The 25,953-nt window shown below is 46.7% G+C and overlaps 1 protein-coding gene across 3 annotated transcripts in view; it reads right to left on the minus strand.

The window, feature by feature from the left end:
• LOC102443910 (tyrosine-protein phosphatase non-receptor type 11-like) overlaps window positions 1–25,953 on the minus strand; it is a 111,068-nt gene that overhangs the window by 35,375 nt on the left and 49,740 nt on the right. For all 3 annotated transcript variants that reach the window (XM_089773185.1, XM_075906706.2, XM_075906708.2), the window contains exon 2: window positions 7,285–7,407. In XM_089773185.1, the coding sequence (XP_089629311.1) occupies window positions 7,285–7,407 (123 nt within the window). The remainder of the gene's footprint in view (window positions 1–7,284; window positions 7,408–25,953) is intronic.

Here is a 25,953-nt window from a genome sequence, read left to right on the forward strand (position 1 = left end):
AGACTAGGGAATTTGTTAGGGCATATGCTTTTTATGCCCCAATAAATCTGTTAGTCTTTAAGCTGCCATGGACTCCTTGTTTGCTGAAACAGACTAACACGGCTACCTCTCTGATAGAAGACAAACACATTTTCATAGGCAGGACAGTGAGAGAGATTGAGGCATTAGGTGTTTAAGCAATGGAAACAAATATATGACACACAGGTTGAAAAACAAAAATCGAATGCACAAACTTAGAGGCACTTTCCTGGAAGCCTCTGAAGTGTCGCAGCCTTTGCTTGTATCATACTTTGAGAGGGGTTGGGTCAGAATTTCCATTGAACCAAAATGTGCCAGTGGGTTGTGGCCATGCAAGATTGAAGTCTTAATATTTTAAGGCGGCAAATGGCAAATTCCGTGCTTGACATCTCGATCTTCCCTTACATGTGGGCGAGGGACATTGGACTGGGATTGAGCTACCCACAATTGGTTTTTTATTCAATATTCACACTGCGGATCCGCCGAGAGATTTGGGCTACAAATATGACCATCTGTCCTAGGTCTTGCCTACTGGGAAGGCACCTGCTCCCTTAGCACAGACAATAGCTGCCCCTGATGCAAAGCCACCAGGGACTGGGCTAAATGACCAAATTTGTTTTCCCCCTCTGGAAAAATGTTCCAAGTGCTTCCTCCTCTCCCCTCACCCGTGGCTGCCCTCCCTCCCCATTCCCCTGCAAGAACAAGGGATACAGATTTCCTTATTTAAAAAAAAAACAAAAACAAAAACAAACAAGGTCGGGAAGTGGCAAGTTTGGAAGAGATCACCTGCATTTTAACCATTCCACGATAGCACGTGCCAGAGACAGAACGAAAAGGGATGCAGATTTAAGGGCAGTTTGCATGATCAACCACATGTCTCAGGGTTGTGCTATGATGGATGGGAGAAGTTCTGTCCTTCTAAACATCCCAGCATTCGGTAACTAAAGGGTTAAACCTAGGTAGCTGGGGGGGGGGGGGGGGGAGAAGGAATGTTGAGATTAAAATTGAAAGGGAATCTGCCTGCTGCTTTTTTTTTGTGGGCGTTTCCACCAGGAGTTTGGGGGGGGGGCGGGGAGAGATGAATTGAACCAGGTAGGGATACCATGCATAGAAAAGGAATAGAATTGGACTGGACTTTGGAAGTATGGATATGTGAGTAGATAGGAAATGTTTTTAGGCAGACATGATCAAGTTATTTTCTTTGTTTTGTTGTTTGATTAAACTCCTCTGTGTTAAATCCATTCCCCCACCATGTACACACTGTAATTAAGCTGAATCGCAGGGATGCAATTCTGTGTTTTAATATATTTTTTCCTCGGTTGCTTTATAACATCTAGTAACCAAGTATGCTTTGCCAAATATATCTTTTTGTTTTGTTAATAAAATCACCTTGGTTAATTCTGTAGTGGACTAAATGGTGACATCCCTACTTTAAACAATAAGCCTTGGCTTCTATATATGCACTCCCCCCCCCCCTTTGCTGCCTCTGTATCAGAGGCAGCAAGGGGGAAGCAGGAGCTGGTGCCTGTGAGGAGCTGGCTTTAAGCAGGCTCCTCACAAGCACTGGATCCATCTGCCCCTTCCCACCCTCCTGCTGCTGCCTTTGATAGCCAGCTCCCTGCATGTATCGGCTCTGTGGACCCTCCTATCCCATCCTTGCTGCCTCCTACAGAGGCAGTGAGGGAGGGCAGGCAGCAGCCAATTCCCCCCAACCCCCAGCACTTCTGCCTCTATCAGAGGCAGCAGCATGGGGGGAAAGGAGGGGGGACATGTGAGGTTGCTGCAAAGCAGTCTCGGTCCATGGAGACCCGGGCTCACTGCAGACAGAGACTGGCCTGTGGCAGCAGTCTCTGTCCGGGGGAGGGGCTCTGAGCTTGCATCCCTTGCAGACAGGGGCTGCTGCCACCCAATGCTGATGGCTCTGTATCAGAGGCAGCCAGTCTACTCAAGGAGCAGGTTTTTAAAACGCTCCCCTTGCAGACTGGCTTCCGCCTGCCACCCTGTGCAGCTGCCTCTGATACAGCAGCAGTGTGGGGTGACAGGGGGCTCCTTGGAAGTGCACTGGCTGCTGGCCCCCCTTTGGAGACGATCCAAGTACCGTGCAACTGATAAGATTTCATGCAGTTACGTGACTACTCAATTACACTACATCACACATCCCGGCTGCGTCTAGACTGGCATGATTTTGCAGAAATACTTTTAATGGAAAAATTTTTCCATTAAAAGTATTTCCGCAAAAGCGCGTCTAGATTGGCACGAATGCTTTTGCGCAAAAGCATCCATGGCCAGTCTAGACGCGATTTTGCACAAGAAAGTCCCAATCGCCATTTTAGCCATCGGGGCTTTTCTGCGCAAGATAGTTCTTCCCTGTCTACACTGGCACTCTTGCGCAAGTATTCTTGCACAAGAGGGCTTTCCCCCCGAGCGGGAGTGTGAAAGTATTTGCGCAAGAAGTATTGATTTTGTACATTACAAAGTCAGTGCTCTTGCACAAATTCAAGCGGCCAGTGTAGACAGCTGGCAAGTTTTTGTACAAAATCTTGCCAGTCTAGACGCACCCCCCTAGTTAAGGCTATGATTTGATTCCTGTGTTCTGGAAGGTAAAGGTAATAGGAGGTCTGTGTATTCAGTCTCAGGCATGTACGGTCAGCTATCAGAAATTACAGTATGTACCCCACCTCCCCCCCACAAGATCTCTTGTGGCAGAAGAGCTTGGAGGTACCCCTCTGGAAGAAGTTCAAGTGATTTCTTCCTGGGGTCAAGAAAAGGGTTTGTTCTCCCCCCTCCACACGCGGGTTGTGGTATGTAACTGCCACAGGGCAGATTTTAACCTGGGACCTCTGGAGCTTAGTGTAGGAGGCTCTATGCCAGGAGCGGGGGAAAAAGGGCCTCCACAGGCCAGATTTGGCCTGCCAAGTGGATTGATCTGGCCCCCCCCGCAGGACCTGCTGCAGCCCCGCCCCAGGCCAATTACGGCCTGGGGCCAGGGGAAGAGCACGAAGTTTCTTCCACCCTGCCAGGAGCATATAGCACTTTGAAGTACTTCACACGCTCCCCTGCCCCCAAGCCCTGATTGGCCTGTGGGCGGGGGAGCATGCAAATCCTCTACCTGCCATGCCAGGGGTATGGGTCCTTAGTGGGAAGGCGGGGGGAGGAGCTCCCTCACCCTTAGACCAATCATGGTCTATGGATGGGGAAGCCCAGATGCATCCAGACCTTGTCCCTTCCATTTTAGGTCGTGCCCCTTCCGGGACAGCTCGGGGCCACTTCCAAAAATTATTGCCCACTCCTGCACTATGCTAAGGCTTGAGCTATAAAGCCAGCTGGCTCTCAGAGTGGGACATAGAGCTCCCTCAGTCTTATGTCTCGCTGTAAGTGGTCTACGTGCCACTACATGGGTACGTCTAGACTACAAGCCTCTTTTGAAAGAGCGTCTAGACTGCAGCCACTTTTCAAAAGAGCGAGCCGCTTTTTTGAAAGAACGCCCAGGCAGTCTGGATGCTCTTTCGAAAAACCCTGTTTGCATTCAAGAACCCCTTTTTTCGAAAGAGCACTTTCAAAAAAAAGGCGTTCCTCGTAAAATGAGGTTTACTGCGGTCGAAAAAACGGCCACGTTCTTTCTTTTTAATTTTGAAAGACTGCGGCGGCGTCTAGACGCAGGGGAAGTTTTTTCAAAAAACCCTGTAGTCTAGACACACCCCATGGGACAGCAAACCACATGACGTGTGTGGGTTGCAGCAGCACACCTCCCAAGGTCAGGGAATCTGTGACCCTGGGGAATTTTGAAGCAGAAGCCTATAGAGGCAAGATATTAAGGTCTCTTGCAGGCCCCCCACCTTCTGTACTGAGTGTCAGAATGGGGGGAGAGCCTTGACACGTGCCAATGGGCCAGCTAAGAATGGAGCCCTACAGGCCCTGGAATGGCAGGCGTGTGTAGGCAGAGTGCTGGAAAGGAAAGCATGAGATGCAGTGTCAGCCCGCACATACACCATGCCTGACTCTAGGATGCTGGCAGTGGTTTGCTTTGAAAAACGGACAAAGCCCTGACTCACAAAAAAAGTTCACACCACACAGAGACAAACCCAGTCTTACGCTTCTCTCCCAGTCATCAGCTTGTTCAAGGCAGCTCTGTGTGAGTAACTATTTTCCATTCCAATCAGAAACACTTCCTGTCTCATTAACTCAACAGCTTTTGATTGCAAAGATAACCAGCAGAACAAGCAATTAAAATCTGACCCTGGAGCTCTCTACCCTGCTAAAAAAGTTAGCTGCTTTCCTTCCCATGTTTCTCACCCCCCAGAAAAAGTCATAGGTCACCTGCCCAACTTGTTAACAGATCAACCGTTACTTGCTTTGGAGTGCAACAAAGGCAAAACCCTCTCTATGGCTAAAACTTAGTAGATTAGCATGAAGAGAGTCATTTTGGGTTTTAGCATCAGAGAGGAATCGGGGGGAGGAGGAGATTTTATTTTTAGGCAAGAACAAAAAACCTCCCTGGAAATATTCAAACACATGATTTAAACCTATAAGTGGCTACCAAAGAAGTCAGGGAATTGGGGGAGGAGTTAACTATCCCTCCAGTTAACAAGTCATGCTCACATCCTGTAATGCAGCAATACCCTCCCTGCCAGATGGGAAAAAAAAAAATCTAACCAATACATTGTTTAGAATAACCCCATGATGCCAAGTATATGGTAATGACTTGATAACTAGCCATTTTAAAAACCCAACAAACTTCTAAAATAAGTCTCAGAAGAGGTTTGCAGGGGACATGAATATTGTTTTATCCTCCGTAAGGCTCTACATTGGTACGGCACAGGAGGGGTTAAAAACTATTCCTGACACTCACAAGTTTCCCCTTTAAACCTCACAGACCCAGATGGTTCAGCATTACTCTGCATGGTCAGACAGAGAATAAAGACAGTGGCATCGTGATATTTTCTATGTAAATCCACGGTAGACTCACACCCTGAATACTGTATGCAGTTCTGGTCACCTCGCAGAGAAGGGCAACAAAAATGATTAAGGGTATGAAACAGCTGCCATAGAAGAGGAGATTAAAAACCATGGGCTATTCAGCTGGGAGAAGAGATGATTTGGGGGAGGATATTATAGACTATAAAATCATTAATGAGGTTGAGAAAGTGAATAAGGAAGTGTTATTTGCCTCTTCACACAACATAAGAATCAAGGGTCACTAAATGACTCAATAGGCAACAGATTTAAAAAAAAAATACCGGTAACCAAAAGGAAGAACTTCAGTCAGCTGTTGGTAGCCAGGGATGTCATGAAAGCCAAAATTACAACTTAAATTCAAAAAAGGATTTAGAATAGTTCATGGAGGAAAAGTTCATCAGTGGCTCTTAGTCAAATGAAAGACAGGACTATGCAGCACGTTAAAGACTAACAAGATAGTTTAATAGGTGATGAGCTTTCGTGGGCCAGACCCACTTCCTCAGATCAAATTGTGGAAGATGACTGACATGACCATATAGACCAAAAGGGATGCAATCAAAAAAAAAAGTGAACACATAAAATTGACAAATCAGACTAACACGGCTACATCTCTATTACTATTCTTAGTCAAATGAGTAGGGATGCAACCCCATGCACTCGATATGCCTAGGCCTCTGACTGCCAGAAGCTAGTCCTGGAGGACAAAGGATCCCTTGATTCCCCTGTAGTATTCATTCCCTTGGAAGCAGTTGGCATTGGCTGCTGTCAGAAGACAGGGCTATTGGCTTAGATGTACCTTTGGTCTGACCCATTATGTCCATTCTTATGTTCACCTTCACATCAGTGATGAATGAACATTATACACCGTTTCCTGGAAGGCCACATTCAAAAGCCAAATCAATCACAAGCTTCACTTCTAGGACAGCTTTTAGCCCAGAAGACCCTGACAGCACTTTAAAGGTTACGTACAAATGACTGTGGAAATGCAGCCGACACGAGGTTTTAGGGGGTCTGCCCTGTGGACATCAGACAATGAGAGGCTCTGACCCAGTTTTCAAAGGCAAAGCCCTCTTTTTAGTGGAAGTTATCTTGCGATTTGTCCATGCAGAGCAGACAGGACCTGGGTTTTCACAGGATTCTTTCAAAAGGCCTATACCGTTCATGTTGTACTTGCGTTTATCCTGGAGCAACGAAGGGATCCTTCAGTCCTGACAGAGTTTAATGCTATGCTGCTAGGGTCTGAGGCATTCAAAGCTGAAGCTCAGGACGAGGCCTCAATCATTAGCACCTCCTCCTCCCCCCCACTCCCCAACACCTCATTCTGCTGATGCTCTATTATGCATGCTCAACAGCTTGCCTTGACCCGTCCCATGAGGTTCAGGGCTTGGCCCTCCCTTCTCCCCAGTGGCAGGCTCACGACTAAGCCCCAAGGGGCCGGATCAAGATAAAATGGGGCCAGGGGAGGAAGCAGTTCTGCATGCCGCAAGGAAACACCTCCTGTTGTTCCCTCCCACCCTGGCCCCACATCACCAGCCTGCTCCTGCCTCATACCTACCGCCCACCCAGACCCCCGCCCGCTCCTGCGCCATACCTCCCACCCAGACCTCTGCCTGCATCATACCTCCCACCCAGGCCCTGCACCCTCACCCCAGCCCACCTCCTGGTAGCTCCCTCCCGCACATTAAATTCCTCCTTTCTGTACCCCACCCCACAGCCTAGGGGTGCCCTCTCAAAAAATCCACTAGCCCCAGGGCTCCCACAAGAGTTAATCCGGCCCTGGGAGTAAGCTGGGGCTTGAGGAGAGTATCTGTTTTCCTGCTTTTGGGGGGGGAGGTGCACATCCATGAGGGGGTTTTGATCCTCACTTGGGGATAAGTGAGAGTTTGGAGGAGAAGGGGGGAGGGAAGGGGAGAAAGAGGGTTTTTTTTTTTTTACTTCGAGTTTGTGTACAGCTCCTGACTAATTTCAGTGAGTCAGAGGCCCCCTGACTTACAGAGAATGACAAGTCTGCTCTACAGCCTTAGCTACTGACCCGTTGGCTTTTTGCTCGTGAGGTGTCAAGGTCAAAGGTTCGATTCTGCCCTCAGATGACGGGAGCCCAAAATCTGGTCAGTGGAAATACTCCCATTGATCTAAACAAGGTTGGAACCAGAACCATGTACAGGTACCTATAGGCAACCTACAGCTGCCCCTGCCCACCCCCCTATTTCCCTCAAGCATTTGTCAGGAATTTGCCCACTACAATAGAGTATTTAGACCAATGCCGTTAGTTGCCCCAACCCTCTCCTGTCCCGGCTGCCACTTCCATACCTGACAGAGAGAGTGAAGTCTCCTGGGTTGCTTTTACTAGGCCGGGCCAGAAAGCTTCCATGGACGCCTCTTGTCAGGAGCAACTTCTCTGCCTCTATGCCGTTGATGTTGGGGTGAAACCACCTACAATGAAAACGTGGAGTGTGAAAAGAAATACACTTTGTTGACGGCCAGGTGGCACCCAATCTCCTCAACGGGGGTAAAAGGCTTCTCTTCGCCAGGTAGGCCAGAAGGGAGCACTGGAGAGCCATGAGTCTCTCCAACCCACCTGCTTACAATTCTCACATGCGTAAGGTTGGCCCACTCCCGTCCCTCTTTCCTCCCGATGCGCTCAGACACAGAAAACTGGAAACTAGGGATGTCAACGTGTAGTCGACTATACAATTAGCTAATAAGCCTACATGCATTCTCCCTGCAAGCTCTAACACACTGTAAAATCCTAGCCAAGAAACCTTTATGCAGCAATGTTTGCTATGAACAGCCACACAAGAGCACAGGTTAGGAGAGAGATTCAAATGCTGCCCAGCTGATTAGCAGAGCACCCCCCAGATAGGTTTTTTTCTGCTGGTGGTGCACACAGAGTTATTCTGCATGAGAATGGAAAAAGATTAGAGGGAACATTGTTATGCAGGTGAGCAGCTATAAATATTCCTTGCATTAACCTTAAACTACAGCTCACTGCACAGTAACGTGAAGTGGCATCCTTCAAGACTTTGCCATCAACTACAAGAACAAATACACTTGAAGCTCAGAGTTACAACCTGGACCTGTCAATCACACACCTAATTTGGAACCAAAAATACACAACCAGGCAGCAGACACCCCCCCACCACCTCCCCAAAAAGATATTAAATTACAAAAAAACCACCACATTTAAACACAAGATTTGACAAAGTAATTTAAATGAAACAAGTTGAATTTCCTTAAGATGGTAAAAAGCAGTATCTTTCTACTGCATAATGTCTTTGAAATATTGTTAAGTTAATTCAGCTGTCAACTTTTGAAAGCGCCACCACAATGTTTTGTTCAGCGTTAAACAACTTTCATTACCAAAGTGCTTGTAACACGGAAATTCTACTGTGCCGAGATCAAATTCCCCTTCCAATGACAATGAGTAATCTTGGAAGAGACCTCATGTGGGTGGCGTGATGCGTTTTACCTAGATCTGTGACGAGGAGCGGGCAAAGCAGGCAATGGTCTTTGGGCCCCTGGCTGATGCTGCTACTCTGGCAGCGGCCGGAACCCGGGCCCTTTAAATTAGCACCAGAGCCCCATGCGGTGTGCTCTAGGCAGCTCTGAGGTTGGAGGGTGGTGCAGCACATTCCAGCAGTGCTGAGAACTGGCTACCCCAGTCCCGTTTCTCCCACCCGATGCCCTCCCTCTTCCAGGAGTATAGAGCTAATAGAACTGATGGAAGAAAGGATCCGAGGATTGGAGATGCAGGTGGAAACTCTGGTCGAGTTTAGAAGGGTGTCCGAGCAGATGATGGAGCAAAGGCATGAGGTGGCTGAAGGGGAAAGCTTAGACATGCAGACTGAAGCAGGATCATAAGGCCTCTAAGGGGGGACTGCTGGGGGAAGAAAATGGACAGTGGAAGCATGTGACGATGAGAAACAGGAAGAGGAAAAGATGGGCCAGTGAAGGAGAAATACAGCTCAAGAACAGGTATGCAGAGTTGGAGAATGGAGAAGGGATACAGCAGGTGGCCACTGAAGGTGGAAAGGCAAGGAAGAAGAGAAGAGTGGCTAGTCCCATACATAAAGGGGAAGAGTCGATGGAGACAACACCAATAATGAGCATCAGGAGGATACAGGATGGGTTGAAGAAAATTACAAGGGAAGATAGGAATGGAAAGGACTTGCAGCCAGAGGAAACTAGGGATAGACCAGAGAATCGCACTGTCACCAGGAAAAGGCAGGTCTATGTGATTGGGGACTCCTTATTGAGAAGAATAGACAGGCCTATAACCAGAGCTGATCCAGAGAACAGAAGGGTGTGCTGTCTGCCAGGTGCTAAGATACGGGATGTGGAACTAAGGTTGAAGAGGATCCTAAAGGGAGCGGGAAAGAATCCATTAATCATCCTTCATGTAGGAACAAATGATATGGCTAGATTCTCGCTGGAACAAATCAAGGGAGACTATGCCAGGTTGGGGAGGACGCTTAAGGAAATCGAGGCTCAGGTGATCTTCAGTGGGATTCTGCCTGTTCCTAGAGAAGGGCTACAAAGGTGTGATAGGATTATGATGATCAATAGGTGGCTCAGGCAGTGGTGCTATAAGGAGGGCTTTGGGATGTATGGTCACTGAGAGGCATTCACAGACAGAGGACTGTTCTCTCAGGATGGACTTCAGCTAAGTAGGGAAGGAAACAGACTTCTAGGATGGAGGCTGGCACAACTGATTAAGAGAGCTTTAAACTAGGAATTTGGGGGAGACTGTTGGGAGATGTCCAGGTAATCTCTACGCTGGATTTTAGCATTGAGAGGGAGGAAAAAGTGAGAAAGGATATAGCCAGGGGTAGGAGAATGGACGTAAGGAGGAAAGGCAGAGTGGATACTAGTCTAATATTGGAGGTACAATGTCCATGCCAAATGGGGTAAAGAATGTGAGTGAGGTGAAACAGCAAAAATTAAGATGTTTGTACACCAATGCGAGGAGCCTAGGTAACAAAATGGAGGAACTAGAGCTACTGGTCCAGGAAGCAAAACCAGATATTATCGGCAAGCTCAACAATTAGGGCAATCTCCTCGCCCGTGGCGAGTAGATTTTAGCCTGGCACGGTGCCGCAGTGCAATCAGCGCATGCGCAGCACGCCAAACCGCACGGCTGGCAAGCAGGGCTCGTCGCGCTTGTCAAGCCCTGACTATAGGAATAACAGGAACATGGTGGAATACAAGGCACGACTGGAGTACAGGTATTGAAGGGTGTGTGCTGTTTAGGAAAGTCAGAAATAAAGGTAAGGGTGGTGGAGTAGCATTGTCTATCAATGATGAGGTAGATTGCAATGAATTAAAAAATGAAGGAATTGAGAAGACAGAGTCTGTCTGGGCAAAAATCACATTGGGGAAGAAAACTATTAGATCCTCCCCTGGGATAGTGCTTGGAGTGTGCTATAGACCACCCGGATCCAATTTGAATATGGATAGAAACCTCTTTAATGTTTTTAAAGAACTAGATACTAATGGAAACTGTGTAATCATGGGAGACTTCAACTTTCCAGATATAGACTGGAGAACAAATACTGGTAATAATAATAGGGCTCAGATTTTCCTAGATGTGATAGCTGATGAATTCCTTCATCAAGTAGTTGTTGAACCAACAAGGGAGATAGCCATTTTAGATTTGGTTTTGGTGAGTAGTGAGGACCTCGTAGAAGAAATGGTTGTAGGGGACAACCTTGGCTCGAGCGATCATGAGCTAATTCAGTTCAAACTAAATGGAAGGATAAACAAAAATAAATCTGAGACACGGGTTTTTTATTTCAAAATTTTAATAAATTAAGGAAATGAGTTAGGGAAGTGGATTGAACTAAAGAATTTATGGATCTAAAAGTGGAGGAGGCCTGGGATTATTTTAAGTTAAAGTTGCAGAAGCTATCAGAAGCCTGTATCCCAAGCAAGAGGAAAAAATGTATAGGTAGGTGTTTTAGAGCAAGTTGGATGAGCAAGCACCTCAGGGAGGTGATTAAGAAAAAGCAGAAAGCATATAAGGAGTGGAAGATGGGAGGGATCAGCAAAGAAAGCTACCTTATTGAGGTTAGAGCATGTAGGGACGAAGTGAGAACGGCTAAAAATCATGTAGAGTTGGACCTTGCAAAGGGAATTAAAACCTATAGTAAAAGGTTTTATAGCCATATAAATAGGAACAAAACAAAAAAGAGGAAGTGGGACCACTGATCACTGAGGATGGAGTGGAGGTTAAGGACAATTTAGGCATGGCCAAATATCTAAACAAATACTTTGCTTGTCTTTAATGAGGCTAATGAAGAGCTTAGGAATAAGGGCAACATAACAAAAGGGAATAAGAATATGGAGGTAGATATTACCAAATCTGAGGTAGAAGCCAAACTCAAACATCTCAAATAGGAGTAAATCAGGGGGCTCAGATAATCTTCATCCAAGAATATTAAAGGAACTGGCACATGAAATTGCAAGTCCATTAGCAAAAATTTTTAATGAATCTCTAAACTCAGGGGTTGTACCATTGGACTGGAGAATTGCTAATACAGTTCCTATTTTTAAGAAAGGGGGAAAAAAGCGACTAGGGTAACCACAGGCCTGTTAGTTTGACATCTGTAGTATGCAAGGTCTTGGAAAAATTTTTGAAGGAGAAAGTAGTTAGGGACATTGAGGTTAATGGCAATTGGGACAAATTACAACATGGTTTTACAAAAGGTAGATTGTGCCAAACCAGCCTGATCTTCTTTGAGAAAGTAACAGATTTTTTAGATAAAGGAAATGCAGTGGATCTAATCTACCTCGATTTCAGTAAGGCATTTGATACAGTACCACATGGGGAAGAATTGGTTAAACTGGAAAAGATGGGGATCAATATGAAAATTGAGAGGTGGATAATGAACTGGTTAAAGGGGAGACTACAGCGAGTCATACTGAAAGGTGAACTGTCAGGCTGGAGAGAGGTTACGAGGCAACGGAAGAGGAGAAGGACCTCAGAGTCCTGGTTGATCACAGGATGACTATGAGCCGCCAATGTGACATGGCCGTGAAAAAGGCTAATACGGTTTTGGGATGCATTAGGTGAGGTATTTACAGTAGAGATAAGGAGGTGTTAGTGCCGTTATATAAGGCATTGGTGAGACCTCATTTGAAATTCTGTTTGCAGTTCTGGTCCCCCATGGTTAAGAAGGACGAATACAAACTGGAACAGGTACAAAGAAGGACCACTAGGATGATCCGAGGAATGGAAAACCTGTCTTATGAAAGGAGACTCAAGGAACTTGGCTTGTTCACCTTAACCGAAAGAAAGCTGAGGGGAAGACATGATTGCACTCTTTAAATATATTAGAGAGATAAATGCCAGGGAGGGAGAGGAATTATTTAAGCTCAATACCAATGTGGACACAAGAACAAATGGATATAACCTGGCTATTAGGAAGTTTAGACTTGAAATTAGACGAAGGTTTCTAACCATCAGAGGAGTGAAGTTCTGGAACAGCCTTCCAAGAGAAGTAGTGGGGGCAAAAGGCCTATCTGGCTTCAAGATTGATGGGCTTATAAAGGGGATGGGGTTTGATGAGATAAGATCTTGGCAATTAATTGACCTTTCACTATCAGTGGTAAACAGGCCAATGGTGGGAAGATAGGAGTTACTATAGAGAATCTTTTTCTGGGTGTCTGGCTTGTGAGTCTTGCCCACATGCTCAGGCTTCAGCTGATCGCCATATTTGGGGTCAGGAAGGAATTTTCCTCCAGGGTAGATTGGCAGAGGCCCTGGAGGTTTTTTGCCTTCCTCTGTAGCATGGGACACGGGCTTGATTTGCAATTCCGAATGCCTACATTTGCAGCCCTATTCCTAAATAGGCTGCAAGTGTAGACATACCCATAGAGAGGTGGCAGCAGCCGTTGTCCAGGGGTGGGGTGAGAAATGCACAGTCTATAGCATTATCCTATAAGCAAAAGCTTATAGGTCAATTACTTAATCCACTTCACTATTACATCCGTTATGCAAGATAGAGACTCTCGTACATGCATGTGTACACAGGAACGTACAAATAAATGTAGCGTCTGCTACAATGAGGGCTATTCCTCCCCTCCCTGAGTGAAACACTCTTTTGGGGGGGGGCTAGAGAGGGGGAAGACTTGAGACTTGTCCAAAAACCAAAAATACACTTTGAAAACAGGGCAGGAAGGCAAACTGTTGAGAGTCTGGTCTCCATTTAAGATCCTCATGCTTCTGAGACTGAGCTGTGAGGACGCCCCCCTCCTTTTATGTTACCGCCACATGCGGGAGCCAAATACTTAGTATTCGATATAGCTGCTCCAGGCAGAAGAACAAATGGCTCTAATGGAGTTTAATGGAGCTCAGGGACAAGGCAAAGTTGCAAAATGTCACAGAGAACGTTTTAGCCGAGTGCCTAATAGCAATAAGGATGGGCTGTGAGTGTTGGGTGTGATTTTTCTTCTCTAGCTAAATGCACCACAGGTAACTCTAGGCTATACGTCTTTGTGCACATATTATACAACCCCTACCAGGGGGGATACCTTGCAACCTCACTGTGTTCTGACTAGGGCTGAGAGTGTACAACTGTATACACGGTTAACCAACGAGCCTGGGCTCAGTTACGTTCACTGTTACATGCAGGCTCCTGGTATGCTCAGGGAGCCAGCTTAAAAGCCAGCTCCCTGTATGTACTGACTCTTGGGAGCCACTTGTTGCCTCACGCTGCTGCCTCAGATACAGCAGCAGCAGCATTGGGAAGCAGGTGGGAGCTCGGGAGGGAGGGTGGGCACGGAGCTGTTCTGGGAGAGAGGCTCTCTCTGACTTGCCTTAGGCGTGTCCTTGCCGGCCAGATTCCTTGCCATGTAGTGTGGGCGCCACTTTCAGCTGTTACATGGTGACTTAAGTTACACACATTTTAACATCCCTAGTTCTGACACCATCCTGGAATCTGGATTAGAACTTGAGGGACGGCACGGATCAGCATCGGGAGATGGGTGTGAGGTGTGCTCATATTGCCAGTTTGTGTTTCGCAAACGCACATGCCTTATTGTCATGTATCCAGGGCCGGCCTTAGGGCTGGACAATCTGGGCCCATGCCCAGGGCGCCAGAGCTGGAGGATGAGAGGCAACTGGGCATGGGTGTTGCTGGGCAAAGGGAGTGGGGGGTACTGGGCGGGGGGCAGCATGGCAGGACATGCTACAAGCACAGGGCTGGGGTTGAGGGCAAAGGTGGCAGGGAAGTGCAGAGGTTGGGATGAAGGGGGCCCTGTGCAGAAGTTGGGGCAATAGGGGTACACTGCAGAGATGAGGGATAAAGGCACAGGATGGGGGTGCAAAAGCTGGGGAGCCCATGGCTATCAGGGGAAATGGGTGCTGCTGTGCCCATGCAGGTCAGGGGCACCAAAAAAGACAAGTTTGCCCAGGGAGCCGTTTTCCCTGTCCGTACCCCAAGAGGGAATGTTAGCAGGTTCTTGGTGAGCTGTGGTTTTGGAGGTCCTGAAGGGCAGCTGTATTAAGATGGTCACTGGCGGCAGGAGGAAGAGAGGTGCTGCACTTAGAAACCATCAGGTGCCCATGGGGCAGCAGCTGTTGAATTAAAAGGTGGGAAAGGCACAGAGTGCACATGGGAGAATCTCGTTATTGTTGCTATAGGGGAACAGCAAGGGGGCAGCTCAGGGACAGAGATGCCAGTTTCCCCCTGGCTTTCCAGTCTCCTCTTCTGCCCAGGGCCCCATGCTATGCTGAGATTCTCAGAGCTCTATGGAAAAGAAACGCAGGCCTTCACATGCAGCAGCACACCCCTTGCTCGTTCAAAAAACACCTCAACAAGGTCATCAGGGATGAGATCAGAGCATCAGGGGTGGGAGGGTGTCAGGTATTGGGCATGTTAATTTGGAGGGCCTCTCTCAAATCTCACCCGGAACCTAAAAGCCAAAAGCTTTCTAAGCAGTAGATATGACTAGGGAAGGAAACAGATACAAAACCACCATGCGCTAGGGATGTAAAATGTCGATTATTCGGCTATCAACTATTCCATCAGTCGATGAAGGCGCTTCTGCCTTTGAAGAGTAGCAGCTACCCTTCAAAGGTGAAAGCGCTGCATGGAGCATGGGGCCAGTGGGGGACTCATTTCACTTGCATTTCAAAGCAGCCGCGCTGCATGGAGCCTGGGGTCTTCCCCTCCCCACTTGCTGCCTCTGATATAAGAAGCGGAGGATGGGGGGAGGGGAAGTGACTAGTCGTTCACATCCCTACCATGCGCACACCCCATTGCGTTCAGCCAGTACAAAGCGTAAGAACGTAGGTGGTCCTCAGAGGCAGGAAAGACTAACTTCCAGATTCAAGAGTGGAAGAATCTTCTAAACATTAAACATACCCCCCACTAGGTGCTAGAGGAAACAAAGCCTCCCCTGCAGGGCTCGCCTTCTGAGGGCTACGTGCACAAGGGAACGGCTTGCTGAGAACTGCCTTGGGAGAATTCTCTGACCCAGAAACATGACTAACTGCAGACCTGCAGCATGGGGGGAGAGGGGGGAACACCCCTGCTTCAGGCACAGACTGTGATCACAAGGGTATCCCCACTTGACTGCCCCCTTTCCTAAATGGGAAAGCTTTGCAATGGGCTCTCTGCACAGCTACATGCACAAACTGAGGACTTCCCGGTTCATTTCAAATACACACTCCAAACCAAACCAAACCTTTGACAGGGATAAAAACAAATGCAGGGACTTCATTTCCCACTATGCACATTTGGGGGAGGAGGGGATCTCATTTACAGGTTCAAGGTTGGCCCCAAACAGAGGCTGCTCTTGCAATAAATCTCTGCCATGACAGGGAGCAAGATGTATCTGAAGTCAGCCTCGAAAGAAAGTGGATTCTAGAGAGACTCCCAGCTTAGTAGGACAATACCAGAAGTTAGCTTCTTTTCCCCAAAAGAATTCACGATTGGTGCAGGGCTGCTTGTGACTCCTGCATGCAGCCCACAAAGGCTGAAAATAAGAAAAATCAAGCTGTGACAAAGTGGGGGTTGTATTCGCTCCATTCACTTACATTGTATGGGATTCTACAGTCCTATAGTAACCCTGTGTGCATGTGCCTCAGTTTCCCTGACACTACGTCAATACCTAGAAGGCAATGGGAATTTCAGTGTGACAGCCTCCCCCACAGAAAGCTAATGCTTTCTGTAACCTGAGCCTAGGGAGAGAGATGTAACCAGGTGACACCTTTTGCCTGGGAAGCTGGACAAAGACCGAAAGTGGGTCTGGCTGCAAGCCTGGGGTGGGCTTTTGAATATATGAGTCACGCTGGTTTGGGGTGCAGAGATGGGGACAGGGCTCGTCTTTGAGTCCCCTCTCCCCAAGATGGGCTGTCCTGGCTGCTTCTGGGCTGACAAGTCTGTTCTACTTTACCCGTCAACTAATAAACCTTCTGTTCTGCAGTCAGATGCGACACTCAGCCACAAGGGAGATAAGATGGGGGGTGGGAGGGTTCAGGGCCTGGTGGCACCCCACATCTTGGTGACACACAGCTTTCCAATAGGAGAACACAATACCCTCTAGTTTGAGACCATAGGTTTTTTTTTTTAAAAAAAAACCCCACAACCCTACGCACCACAGAACAAAAGCTAAAATACAACTGAATTAATCAGAAAGCTCAATGAGCTGGCATGTCTGATATCTCCCAATACAAATCTTCAATCTAGTAACCAGGATTAGTATACTGTCCAGCACGTTATGCAATGGCACAGTCTGCACACCACTTTATGCAAAAGACAAGCAAGCAGAAACCAGGGATTTAATTAAAAAAAAAAAAGCAGCAGCTTCCAGGGCGTGTCATGGGGTCATTCGACTCAGCCCAATCGTTATCAACATCCACTATCACTATAGAAGGCCCAGAGGCACAGCAAGACCCTGAAGTGCCTTCAGGATCCAAGAAAGATTAAATTATGCTCGGTTATTGTAGTGTTAAGCGTATTTTTAGTGATCTGGGTCTATGCCACATGCTGCCCAAATGGATACACCGTGTCCATGGGAAAACTTCCTGTGTTTAAAAAAAAAAAAAAAAAAAAAAAAACCTTTACATATATACACTTAAGAGCTTCAAGAAACCAACCAACCAACCACTGGGCAGTGCAATACTACGAATGGATTGGTGGTACCTGAATACAGTATAAAATAGCACACATTTTATTGCAGTCAGATATACTTTACCAGTGGAATACCAATTTTTACTCAGTTAACCTGAATATTTGATTAACCAGCACCCTCATTCTCCCATCATGCTGGATAACTGAGCTTTCACTGTAACTAAAAGTAATTCATTCAAGCCGTATTTAATTATGAAGGAGAGCTCTATCACACAGAGGTATTTGCAACCCTTTGGGACAGAAGAGTACAAGATAAAAGTATGACTCTTCAGGAAGGTCCATTGTTTTAATTAACATGAACTGTGTAAAAGTGTTCCCCAGTAAAGTAAAATTTCCAACTATTAAATTATTCTCGTTTTTTGTGGAACTGAATGAGCCTTAAGACTTACGCTAAAAGACGACAGACCTCTGTTTTTCCTATTTGTTTGTTAATTGCAACCTACTCCAGGCAAGTCTGCTTTTCGACAAAGAAATGGAAGTTTCCTCCACGGTTCAAACCAAAAATAAAATTAAAAACCAAAGCTCTTTTCAGGAGCCCCAAAAAACAATAGAAGCTGCCCCAGGAAATGTGTAAAACAAGACAGGAAACGAGACAAGTTAAATAAACACAGCATAAGAGCCAGACTCATGGGAGGAAGTTACCCAGGCCTTTCTGGAGAAAAGAGGCCTACGAAAGCCTGATTCAGTCTGGACAGGAATTGACAGCCAGACAGTGCTAACGCAGCCAGAGATGCTCTCTAGTGGAAAGCTCAGGCTGACTAATGCTCCAGCCCTCAAATCCAAAAGGAGAAAGCTTTGAGAACCACAAAAATGCCAGAAAGCCCTCTGTGAAAACCTGGAATGACTAACCAGCCAGTGAACATGAGACAAGTGACGTATGTGCCACACTTCCCTTGCGGCAACACCGCTAAGTCAGCTGCTCTTGCGCTGTCTGGATCTTACCAGCTCTTCCACCTCTAGGCACTGTGTCTACACTAGCCCTTTTTCCGAAGCTTTGTTCACATGTGGAAATAACCCCAATCCAGTTAACGGTGGACTCTGCTGAATGTAGCTGCACAGGGGCCGATTCAGTCTAGACAAGGGCACACTGGAGTTTGCAACGACCGAGCTAGTTAGTTAGGGCTTACCCCAATAACAGGTAGTGAAATTGGTGCAAACCCCACATGAATGAGGATCAACCCAATTAGTTCAGTTGCTTCAAACCCTGGCTTAGCCTTGTCTGCATTAGAAATGCTACAGTGACACTGACGCCAGGTCTACACTACAAACTTAGATGGACATAAGCTGCCTTGTGTTGACACTTACACGCAACTCCCGCTCCCATATGTTCTCCATTGCACCAACACAGTACCACCACATGCCTGTGTGGTATCAAACTTGGCCAAGGTCAATGCAGATGCTCCACCCTATTCATCCTCCAACAGCCTATTAGTCTTCCAACAGCCACCCCAATGTTGTCCAATGTTGACTGCTAAGATCACAATTGCGACCCCTCTGCCCCGGGATCCCAAGACCCTCCCCATGCTGCAAAGAAGCTTTTCCCCTTTGAGACAGTCAGCGCAGAACATTTCTTGCAGCCCTAGTGATGGGAAAGCAGAAGTGTAAAACTAAGGCTGCTGGGGCAGGAGGGAGACATGACATTTACATCTTGCTCAGAAGGGAAATCTGCCAACTACATCTGCTGGCTCAGCCATGCATGCCTATAGTCCTCCCTTACATACGCCCTCCCTCTATGCGCCAATGCCCCCACGACAGCCAGGACCATAAGCAGAAAGCTGGAAGTCACTGATAAGAGTGGAGGGGGAAAAAACCCATCATCTCTTTGGCTTCCTGATAATGAAATTCACCACAATGCACAGGAACCAACTCATGGCTTATGCCGCACTGAGCCCTATTTTGAGGGTCGATGGGGGAAGGGAGGTGCAAATAGGTGCCTCTGCAAAGCAATGAATTTCATCTTTGCAGGATCAGAACTATTTGGAGGACTTGTAAGGCGGCAAAAGTATTTTTATGCTTTGAGTCAAGGACCAAACAGAGCATGTGCCTTCACTATGCTCTTAACCCAGGTTAATACTAAAGCAGAGTTCCCTTGCCTTTCAGCTTGCACCAGCAGCTATATTTTATGCATGTACATACTCAAGTTTGTCTGTTCAAGAATTCCTCCAAAACCGTAAGAGCTAGGACTACCAAACTCAGTACACAGCTTCCTCTTATAACGTAAAAGCAAGGTCAGTGTCTGGTTATGCTGGGACAATGGGATGTGCCTGGAACGGGATTGCTTCTCATAAAACCATATAGAAAGGGGCTGGCTGGAGGTGTCCCCCACCTCCCCCTTCCCCAGTCTAGGACTCCACCTTTTAGGGAGCACAGGGTGGCTGAAGCTTCTCCCACTTTGATTCATACAGGGACATGGCTCACTGTTCCCCTCAGTCAGGGAGTGAGGGGAAAGTGCACAGTTTGCTGCATTCCTCACTCTGACTGGGGAGTGCAGGGACGCAGACAAGCTGTGCACTTTGCTCTCACTTCTTGAACGAGATAGGAAGGAGAAAAGCAAGCAGCCCTGGTACATATCTTGGGGACTCGTTTCCACACCCTCCCCCTCCTCCCCCACATACAGTCAGTTCCCTGCTCAGAGCCCCTCACCCCTATATACTCTCTCCCCACATCACTTTACATTTATATATATATCCTTAACTAAGTCCCCCCCCCCCCATTTAAATCATTGTCCTGGAGTGGGCTGGGGATGAGGCATTCAGTATGCAGGCTGTCATAGGGAGAGAGCAGACAACTCCAGCCCTCTCTCACTGCAGCAGCTTGAGGGCCAAGAAACATCTGTCTATGGCCACTAAGACAGACAGATGGGGAAGGGGTGTATGTCCCCCAGCTGGGGACCAGACATTGTGAAATATCTAATAAATAGCTATCCCTTTCTCCTCCCTTTCCCACTGCAGACCCAATGGGGTTATAGGTGTCCTGGTCCCCATCTCTGGTCCTGTGCTGCCCCCTGTGGTTATTCTGCAGTATAATTGTCCCTCCTGCCCGACCCCTTCCTTTCCATTATGAGAAAAATTGAATTCCAAGCACATCCCATTGTCCTGGCACAACCAAACATGACCATGCTTTAAGTTAAGATAAGAGGAAGCTATGTACCAAATTTGATGGTCCTAGCTTTTAACATTTAGGAGTTCTTGAACAAACTGAGGACTGGATGTGGGATCCAGCCTAATCAGTTTCACTGGTTAAACCTAAAGTTTAACCGATTAACTGAGATTTTACATTCCTGTTACTAACGCTCTACAACTGTTAAAAAAACCCACAAATGTGTCTGTTTTGACGCATGGTTGACAAAGTAAATATCCTTAAATCAAACTAGATTCTCAATCAGAACTTTAAAAAAATAATCTCTGTAAATTTCAAATCGATAGAAATATTTTGTCGGCTTGTATGTGTTGACATTCACGTTTATCAATAAAAATCTGCTCCTTCCAAGCCTATTTGGGGGTTGATCTCAAGCAGCTAACAAGTTAAAAAGCAGTATTGCCATGTTTTCACTGGTGTTTTCCACCACCACCTGGGGTTGTTTTTTTTAAGCGGGGGCGGGGAGGGAGGGGAAGCAAAGACATAACCAAATCCAGCACTAATCCAAGGTAGAGAAAATCCTTACTTTTACTGAACCATTTTGTAACAAAAATATACAAAAGTGCCAAGTCACCAAGCTGTCATCCGGAAGGAGGCGGAAAGAGATCCACCCTTACTGCAAGAGTTTAAGAGACTGGCACCAACCGTAAAACTACCTGCCAGAATTTGAAAATTTCCTGAAACTCAATCAAAAAAGGTCACGTCCACAAGCAGACGAAGGCTCAAGAACTAGTTTTCATCTCGATTATCAGGGCCACCGAGAGGCGAGTTGCTCCAGGGCCTGGTGATTTAAAAGGCACATGACTCTGGCTGCTGCCACTACAGTAGCGGTCACAACCCTTCCATCACCAAAGCCCCGCGCAGCACAGTTCGGGCAGCACTGAGGGTTGGCTGCCTCTAGCCTTGCCTCTCACAAGACCCCGCCTCTTCTGGGCTCCGAGAGGCAAGGACCTATCACACACATTGCCCAGGAATTCAGGGGGCAGCTGTCCTGGGGCTGGGGGTTCTCGACTGCCACCTCTACCTCTGCTGTGGGCCTCAGTGGCACTGAAGGGCTTGCTAAGGGAGGCTAGCTCCTTCCCTTTCTCCCAAGGCCCTGCCACTTCCAGAGGGCCCAGAGCCAACTCCCCCTAGGTCCCAGTGGAGCCGCAGCCCTGGAACTAACCCAGAAAACTCACCTGACAAAGTTCCAGATCCAAAAAGACAAATTCCACCCCAAAAAGAATGGAGTGAGGGTGCGGGTTTGGTTTGGACCCTACCTCTTTTTTAAAAAAAAAATGCTGACAGCTTTTTTTGGGGAGGAGGGGGTTGTTAATATCCTTCATGGGGGGTCTGGAGGCCATGCTGATATCCTGGGATACTCCACGTAATTTGGGGGAAAAAAAAACATTTTTATTTTAAAATTTGGAACAAGACAAGCAAACATATGAAACTATCCAGGTTGATGTATTCACAACTGCTCAAGAGGACGGGGGGACGAGTTGGCTGCCCGTTTCCTATAAGTGGGATTTTAAATCCATTTTTAATGTTTTAAACTTGCACACAAATAGTGTTGTTTGCAGCATTGTTGCAGCTGAGTTGGTCCCAGGCCATAAGAGAAAAACTTTCTATTGGTGGAAGCAGTAAGCTTTTGAGCCTCAGTTGAGCTCTTCCTCAGGTCCAGAGGAGATATCCAAAGCACCCACACTAACACAAGGTGGAACAGATTGTTAAGAGCAAGGGGTTCACATGTACTGTAGGAGATCACTTAAAATAAAGCATGGAAATAAGTTAGAGAGTGTGTTACAAACCATAATGAACCATAAAAACAGTCGTCACCCACTTCATTTCATACAATTTCACCTCAACCTGCTCTGACCCATGCACAATGTTCACAAATGAAGAACAGCATTCAAGAGGGATAAAATGTATGCACACCCTTCAAGACGGGATTTGCACCCTGATAAGTTGCATTGGGAGACTCAGAAGAAAGTGCTGTCTTGCCTGGCCTGCTCTCGTGAGCAGCTAAACGCATCCTGCAAAGGCATGAACACCCGTAAGTGGGCAAGGTACTCTTTCATAAGGCTTGTCCACATTTGAAAGTTAACGTGGATTATGGCAGAGTGCAAATTTAAAGCTCAATAGCGGTTATTAATAAGTGTGTGTGGACATTTATTTGAGAACCAAAAAACGCCTCAATTCCACTGGGTTAAATTTAATGGGAATAAAGCACTTGTTAGGAACAATTTCAAGTATAGAAAAGCATTTAGGCCTTGTCTATGCAGAGAAGATGCACGCACCACTAGAGTCTGGTTTGTAGTAGGACTGTCAAAAGTTAAAAAGACTTGTAATTAAATAGAATATAATTTACATAATTATTGTTGGATGTTTTCTACATTTTCAAAATATTGATTTCAACATATACAGTGTTCACTTAGTATTTTATTTTTGCAATGCAAAGAGATTTTCAACTGTAATGCACTCTTTATAATGAAAACTGAACTTACAAATGTAGAATTTTGTACAAAAACTATTCAAAACTAAAATACATTTAAACCCCACAAGTCCCACTCAGTCCTACTTCCTGTTCAGCCAATCACTCTAAACAAGTCTGATGACATTTGAAGGGGATTAATTATGCTGCCTGCTTCTTGTTTACAAGATCACCCAAAGTGAGAACAGGCATTCATATGGTACTTTTGTAGCAGACATTGCAAGGTATTTATGCACCTGATATGCATACAAATATTTAGCCCCTTTATACTTCAGCCACCATTCTAAAGATGTGCTTCCATGCTGACGATGTTTAAAAAACCACACACACTAAATTTGTGACTAAACTCATTAGGGGTGAATCGTATATATTCTGCTCTGTTTTACCTGCATTTCATGATAACATTTCGTGAGATAGCTGTCTCATAACTGGCACATGATGTTTTCACTGCAGATAATAAAATACAAAGGAGGTACCAATGTGAGATTTCTAAAGATAGCTACTGCCCTGTACACTTTGCATTCTATGCTATAATTGAAATCAGCATTTGAAAGATGTAGAATAAATGTCCAAAATATTCAGTAAAATGTCAATTGGTATTCTACTGATTAATCACCATTAACACAATTTGTTTAGTTATGATTTATTTTTTAGCTAAAATTGATAGCCTTTGCTTATATGTAAATTGGGCGCTTTTTAAAGCCAACCAAGGTAGCTATGCTGATCAATCCCTAGAGGAGAAAAAAGCAGCTATATTGACAGAAGAATGCTTCTGTCAATCTTGCTACTGTTGCTCAGGAAGATAAAGCTCCCATACCAAAGGAAAAACCCCTTCTATCAGTACAGGTTGCTTCTACATTACGGGATTATACCAGAGTAGCATTGCTAAAGTGGTAGAGGCTCTGGAGTGCCTCCATATCTCTATTCCTCTATGGGAATTCGGTTGTGCCCACCATGTCTCCCCCCCTCCCTCTCCCCCCTTCAACTTCCCCCAGTTGAGTTCCAATGCACCCAATATATTGGGTGCATTACAAATATAAAAACAAATAAAATTAACATCATGCAGCTCAGAAGTTACCAACAGCTGCCCATCACTGAAAAGCCATCGAGTTGCAAAGGAAAGAGCAGTGTGTCAATAAATCCTTCAGGAACAGGGTAACACCCACCAAACAAACATCACTCTGGGATATACTGGCAGGACTGTTGTACAGACTACATGGGAAGCAATTCTTCCGCTCCATTCTGTGTTGATTAGGCCTCAACTGGAGCATTATGTCCAGTTCTGGGCACCACATTTCAGTAAAGATGTGAAAAAAATGGAAGTCCAGAGAAGAGCAACAAAAGTGATTAAAGGTCTAGAAAACATGACCTATGAGGGAAGACTGAAATTGGGTTGGTTTAGTCTAGAAAAAGAGAGAAGATTGCGAGGGGACATGGTAACAGTTTAAGTATGTAAAGAGATTGATTTTTCATCCTCCTCCTTGTAACATTCTCCTTAACCTCTCTGATCATTGGACAAGACACAATGGGCACAAACTTCAGCAAGGGAGGTTGAAGTTTGACATAGGGGGAAAAAAGTTTCCTGTCAGGGTGAAGCACTGGAATAAACCGCCTTGGAAGTTTCCATCACTGGAGATTAAGAGCAGGCTAGCCAATTACTGGTCAGGGTTGGTCTGGCTGGTGCTTGCTCCTGCCATGAGAAGTGAACTGGACTTGACCTCTTGAGGGTCCTTCCAGTTTTAGGATTCTATGGAAAGCCAAAGGCAGAAACAGAAGCGCTGAGAACTCCAGTAGTGTCAGTCCCAAACATTCAATGACTGAGTTGACCTCAAACAAAAATATCAAGAGGATTAAAAAACAAAAACATAAGTGCTGGGGTTATTTCCCCTCCGGTTTTGTCTTTCGATCACTTACTTAGCCCTTGTTGTGGAAAAGAAAGAAACTTCCCCCACCCTAATGAAAGCTTAGATTCTGGGGTAATTACTGAACTCTAGCAACTGGTGCTTTAATCTATCTATATCTATCTCTGTCCATCTGTTTGTTCGAAACTGCCTCCCAATCGGTAAGAGCTGGGCCCACCAAATTTGGCATGCAGCTTTCTCTTGGAAGATAAAAAGCGTTTAGATGTACCAGGAAAATGGAATGTGCCTGGAATGAGATTCCTGTATGCATTTATGTCGGGTTGCCAGGTGTCCGGTTTTAAACCTGACAGTCCAGTATTTGAGGGTTCTGTACGGGAAAAAAATTAAGACAATACCGGATACATAAAATGTCCGGTGTTTTCTAATTAGGTAAGTTTTATTATTATTATTAGGAGTATCAGTACGTAGTTGCGAACTGCTGCTGCATGAGCGTGTCAACCAGCCAGGCAATATGCAACTATGCAAGGGAGTGCGGGGGAGGGGGGAGGGGGGGCATGCCGGGGCGGGAGGGAATCCCCAGGGCTGAACTTGCTTGTGCTTCACCAGGACTGTGCGCGGGACGGGCAGCACCCCAGGATCTGTGCACACTCGGGTCAGTCCTGCTCCCCGCTGGCCGATTCTCTCCCCCCGCTCCCGTCCCCCCCAGCCAGTCCTGTTCCCCCCCAACCCCCTCCTGGCCAGCCCTGCTTCCTGTCAGCCGGTCCCCCCCCACCCGATCTCCCCCAGGCAGCCCCGCTCCCTCCGAACAGCCCTACTTCCCGCAAGCCGGTTCTCCCCCCCACCGGCCAGCTCTGCTCTCCCCCCACCCCCCGACCTCCTCCCAGCCAGACCTGCTTCCCGTCGGCTGGTCCCCACCCCCCAGCCAGCCCCACTGCCCCCAATCTCCCTGGCCACACACACCCCAACCCCCCCTGCCAGCCCTGCTTCCTGCCATCTCTCTCTCTACACCCACCCACCCACTCTCTCCCAGCCAGTGTCTTCCCCTCCCCAAAATCTGAGATGGTGGGGAGGGATAGCTCAGTGGTTTGAGCATTGGCCTGTTAAACCCAGGGGGTTGTGAGTTCAATCCTTGAGGGGGCCATTTAGGGATCTGGGGCAAATTTGTCAGGGATGGTACTTGGTCCTGCCAGGAGGGCAGGGGACTGGACTCAATGACCTCTCAGGTTCATCTCATAGAACTGGAAGGGACTTTATCTCATTATTAAGTGTGTCTTTTTTTTTTAAACCCAACTTTTATGAGAAGCAGAGACAAAACCAGCAGGAAGGTGAAAGGGGCTGCCTGGAGGCACCCCCTGCTTCCAACTGGGAC

Source organism: Pelodiscus sinensis, chromosome 24, assembly GCF_052426305.1.
Source record: "Pelodiscus sinensis isolate ZL-2025 chromosome 24, ASM5242630v1, whole genome shotgun sequence".
NCBI classification, from domain to species: domain Eukaryota; kingdom Metazoa; phylum Chordata; order Testudines; family Trionychidae; genus Pelodiscus; species Pelodiscus sinensis.